General features: G+C 40.0%; 1 protein-coding gene across 1 annotated transcript; it reads left to right on the top strand.

Annotated features, from left to right (window-relative positions):
- Positions 1-1301: 1301 nt before the first annotated feature.
- Positions 1302-4624, top strand: LOC148853614 (glyceraldehyde-3-phosphate dehydrogenase, cytosolic). Its single transcript, XM_088983517.1, has 10 exons — positions 1302-1406; positions 1531-1631; positions 2234-2349; positions 2463-2562; positions 2714-2860; positions 2954-3014; positions 3120-3217; positions 3380-3522; positions 3712-3795; positions 4261-4624. Exons 1-10 carry the CDS (start codon positions 1379-1381, stop codon positions 4394-4396), a joined length of 1014 nt encoding a protein of 337 aa, XP_088839643.1. The 5' UTR covers positions 1302-1378; the 3' UTR covers positions 4397-4624.
- The last annotated feature ends 562 nt before the right edge of the window (positions 4625-5186 follow it).

Here is a 5186-nt window from a genome sequence, read left to right as displayed (position 1 = left end):
TCTTCTTATCCAATCTCTATATGAGAACACTCTTGAAGAGACCGGATTTCTTTTATAGAGCGCGCCTCACATTAATCTCACAGTTTTCTAACAGATCCCAATTTCATCTAGAACTTCACGACTCACTCATCACATTACGAGACTGAATCTGCTCTTCGTATAGGGCGTCTCACATTGACCACACAAGCACATCCAACTATACATTGAAAATATCTTCTATATTTAAGTTATTATTTATAGAAAATGTTTCCAATACACAGTAAATATATTTGTGAGACGCGCATGTGTGAATTCCCCCAAGATCCCAACTCCCACATCACAAATTTATTAATAACACATCCACCACCAATCCTACTCTCCCCAGTCCCCACGTATATTTTTACCTTTCAAGTTTCAATCCAGAGCACATCCAACCGCCCCATATCGTGAACACAAAGTCACGTCAAATTGGTGACACATCTCCATTTCAACAGCGATCTAGCCACGTGTGCATACCCACTCTTCCAATTCCAAAGTCTACGTAGGTGTTTGGCATCATACAGTACTGATGTGGCCATCTGTCTAATGTTTTCTGTGTATGTTTATAAGCACCGTTCAGACCGTGCTTATTTTTATTTTTTGTTTGAAAGCATTATTCTATATTATTTAATGTCTAAGATGATGTCACATCAGTACATCATCGGCAACAATAACGCTGTTTTTTGAGAAAATATTGAAGAGGTATTTGGTATGAATGCTATTTTCTGAGAAGACATGTGTCATATAGGTGCTACATCCAAAAAGCGGTATTTTACATAAATGACCTTTTATTTGATACTGTTTTTTTTTAAAAAAAAGTTGCTTCAGGTTATACTTTGGAAATTGGAAAAATGTGATATGAAAAAAAAGCCAAATTCAATATTTTCTTGACGCTTCACCCGGATTTCATCGGCACATCTTACCTTACATTGGGGACATTTTCCCTTACTTATGTGCTATTATTATTTACAGGAAATGTTTCCCATGCCTGTGAGGTCCTTGTGAGGCGCCCCATCTGAAAAAGAAAATAGCCTATGAGAAAACGATGCGTGTAACTCAGATATGCCCGAGTTTGACGTTTCTGGAACAACGGATTTTCTAGAGAAACGGTACCAAACAAAATGCCGTTTTCTGAACCACCGATTTTTCTGACCAAAACCACTGGTTTCGGACATTTCCACAAATCCGCCCAAAACAAACCCTAAACGAAGGATCCCATCTCCCAGACTATTTCTTTTCTTTCGCCCCCTTTATAAGCCTACCGACCTCTTTCATTCCTCTCCGCTCTTTGGCTTCTTTCCTTTGCAACTTCACTGTGCTGCTTTTTTTCTTCACATCTCTCACTCCGTCTCTCGGAATCATGGGCAAGGTCAAGATCGGAATCAACGGTACTTCGATCTCTTAACCCCCTTTTGGTTTCTTTGGTTCTATATATTGGGATCTTACTCAGATCTGATCTTCTATCTCTTATTTCTCTGTTGAAATTGATTGAAAATGGTAATGAAAACACAGGATTCGGAAGAATCGGTCGTCTGGTTGCTAGAGTCGCTCTTCAGAGAGATGATGTTGAGCTCGTCGCTGTTAACGACCCCTTCATCACCACTGATTACATGGTAGGACCATCCACCCATCTGCTTTTCTAACCATAATTTTTATACATGCATGGTTTATTATATGCCGTATTACATGAATGGTGGATCCATGCACCGTTCACTTTCTCTGGTCTCTGCATCTAAATCTCCTTGTAGTTAGCGAACTCGTTGCTCGGCAGCCTCTTGGCGTTTGTTTCACAAGTGTTTCTAGCTGTTCGATCCGATTATCAGCCATTCTTTGATCTGTTACATTCGTGATCCATAGGCTAGATTCCTTAAAGTTGTACTGTGGTTGGTCAGTCACGGTAGCATGTATTATCTCCGTCTCCCTCTCTCTCTCTCTCTCTCTCTTACACACGCATACACGCACATTTTGATTTTTCTTTAGTTGTGCTGCAAAGAGCACCTGCAGAGGAGCTCTTTACTGTGAATTTTGGGTGAAAAGGAGATCTTATACGGGCAAGGTTACAATTTAAAGTCGTCCCTGTTTGCTGTATTGAAATGCCCATAATTTCGTCAGCGTTTAGCCATCAGATCAGATGGCTAACAGCTCTTGCGCAACCGACTTTGTTTTTTCTTCTCTTACTTTCTATTCACCCTAGCTTTGTTAATGTGTTATGCAGACATACATGTTTAAGTACGACAGTGTTCACGGTCACTGGAAGCACACCGACGTTAAGGTCAAGGACTCTAAGACTCTTCTCTTTGGTGAGAAGCCAGTCACCGTTTTCGGTGTCAGGTACAGCCCTCATCGACGGTTTTGTTTTTCAGCTTGTATGTTTGTCTTAAAAGGAAGCGGAAAATATCCAGACACGGATGAGATTTGCTTACCTTTCCATTCTGAATCTGAAGGAACCCTGAGGAGATTCCATGGGGTGAGACCGGTGCTGAGTTCGTCGTAGAGTCGACCGGAGTGTTCACTGACAAGGACAAGGCTGCTGCCCATCTGAAGGTCTGCTTCTATCTGCTCTCTGGTTATTGTCGTTGTTTATTATCTCATAATGCTATGAATTGGTCCATAAATATGATTCTGTTGTGGGTATATAATATTTTTTCAACAGTTGATTAATGCGGGATGAATTGGGTTGGATTTTGATGAACAGGGTGGTGCTAAGAAGGTTGTTATTTCTGCCCCAAGTAAAGATGCTCCCATGTTTGTTGTGGGTGTCAATGAGAAGGAATACAAGTCCGACATCTCCATTGTTTCCAATGCTAGCTGCACCACCAACTGTCTTGCACCTTTGGCCAAGGTTTACTTTCTTCCTCTAACCCATTTTTGTCATTGCATACTTAATTACATCGTACAATTGATCTAATGCTTTCTACTTGCCTCTTTTTATCAGGTTATCAATGACAGATTTGGTATTGTTGAGGGTCTTATGACTACTGTCCACTCTATCACCGGTTGGTTACTTTCTTTTTTCATCTGTTTGTTCTTGTATAGCTGTTTTCTGGTTTTGGATCGTAAATTTGATTTCTTTTTCATCTTGTTTTACTTGTCTGATTCAGCCACACAAAAGACTGTTGATGGACCATCAAGCAAGGACTGGAGGGGTGGAAGAGCTGCTTCCTTCAACATCATTCCCAGCAGCACTGGAGCTGCTAAGGTAGTTACCTAATAAGTCATTTTAGACAAATAAAACTGAAGGGGATCGTTCAGATATTAACCCCTTCCTCTCTCGTTCAATAGCTTGATCTTGAGTTTTTTTATTTTTTTTAAAGAAATCATACGAGGTCGACTAATTATACGAATTATGTAACGTGTGAAGGCCGTCGGTAAGGTACTACCAGCGTTGAATGGCAAATTGACCGGTATGTCTTTCCGTGTCCCAACTGTGGATGTCTCCGTGGTGGATCTCACCGTAAGACTCGAGAAGAAGGCAACCTACGAACAGATCAAAGCCGCTATCAAGTAAGACAATTTTTTTCCTTGTATCATATTTTGATTAGTTGTTAGCTGTTTGTTGTGGTGATCTAGTTAAAGAAAAGGTAAATTCTGTGTATCGCAGATATAATGTTGTTTCTTAATGAGCTAAGATTGGCACCTCAGATGGCTCATTTCTAACAGAGGATATAATATTGTTTTTGTGTTTGCTTTTAGGGAGGAGTCTGAGGGGAAGCTGAAGGGAATCTTGGGTTACACCGAAGATGACGTGGTTTCCACCGATTTCGTGGGTGACAGTAGGTGAGGATAATTTAACCGATTTTATTTACTAATTGCAATTCAAGGTGTAACATCCTTTTCTTTCCCCACTACTGATTGGAAATCCATCATTGTATGATGAACACGTGATTATCCCTAATCCCTACAATTCATGACTGTCTTAACGTGAATGTCATCTGTCCAATTCATGCTACTTGCGCATTTCCATTGCCCAAGTCATCTGTATGTCCTCGTCTAGATGATACTGTCCAGTGTAAATGTAATTCAAACGTCTACTCTCCTCCGGTGGCCCAAAAAAACACATTCTGCTTCCGTGTTCCTCCACGTTTTGACCTTGAGTTGCTGTGCCAGATGTTTCGTTCTTTGTTTCAGTGCTTCCTTTCTGATTCATGCATGGATCGTCGTCAGGTGGTTTATGAGTCATTTAACCATTTTTATTATTGTTGTTGCCTATCAACTAACACGAAACTGTGCCCATTTTGGCAGGTCAAGCATCTTCGATGCCAAGGCTGGAATTGCCCTGAACGATAACTTCGTTAAGCTCGTTTCTTGGTATGACAACGAATGGGGTTACAGCTCCCGTGTAATTGACTTGATCCTCCACATCGCCTCTACCAACTGAAACTTGTGATCTGGGAAGTTAAGCAAGCGCTGCTATTTTGCTACAGAGCTGGAATAAAGTTAGTCATGAGTTGTGATGTTTTAGAAACTACTAAGATTTGGAGTTGAAAAATGTTGTCAGAAACCCTTTTTTTGGTGTTTTGAAAGGGGAAAGTAGTACTCTTTCTATTCTGCCTGTTGTATCGAGAACATGTTTGTCTGAGATGATATAATATTTGCTTTAGTCAAATTTGTGATGGTTGCGTGAAACGTTCTTGGTGTGATCTCCCGTTAATTGTGCAATTGTAGAAGAGAACTCCCATTAGTCCCATAATTCTAAAGCACATCTTAGGAGTCTCTGGCATCTCTTCGATTTTCCATTTTACATGGGTCGTTTACTGGTACAAACTTTCAAGTCTCGATCATTATCTTTCGTGTTTCGAGCAATAAATCTGATGCGGTTCAATATGAGTCAACAAATGAATCAAGTGCAGTCCAATCCAACCTGATGAATATTTTGGACCATTTTGGATTGGTCCAATTCAATGTCTCGACCATCCAATCTGTTCTTAATATTTTGGACTGTTTTGGATTGGTCCAATTCATTATGTCGACCATCCAATCTGTTCTTTATTGGTTTTGTATCGACCATTCAATCTATTCTAATTGGTTCCAACTCAATGAAAGGAAAAGTGAAAAATGAAAAAAAAAAAAATAATAGTATGAGGCGAGGTGATTTTGGTGAAAACTAGAAATGAAAGGGAAAAATGGAAAAAAATAAATAAATACGAGAGGGATGATACTGTATGATG

Source organism: Nelumbo lutea, chromosome 4, assembly GCF_056320005.1.
Source record: "Nelumbo lutea isolate HS-2025 chromosome 4, American lotus-T2T, whole genome shotgun sequence".
Classification (NCBI taxonomy): Eukaryota; Viridiplantae; Streptophyta; class Magnoliopsida; order Proteales; family Nelumbonaceae; genus Nelumbo; species Nelumbo lutea.
The sequence above is the reverse complement of the archived record's forward strand: the minus strand, read 5'-3'. Positions and strand labels throughout refer to the sequence as shown.

Bases quoted from the DNA above. Each gene is read 5' to 3' on its own strand.
- LOC148853614 (XM_088983517.1), top strand. From the start codon at position 1,379: ATGGGCAAGGTCAAGATCGGAATCAACG. The intron at 2,350-2,462 runs GTACAGCCCTCA...CTGAATCTGAAG, and splicing joins GTCACCGTTTTCGGTGTCAG to GAACCCTGAGGAGATTCCAT. The intron at 3,218-3,379 runs GTAGTTACCTAA...TAACGTGTGAAG, and splicing joins GCAGCACTGGAGCTGCTAAG to GCCGTCGGTAAGGTACTACC.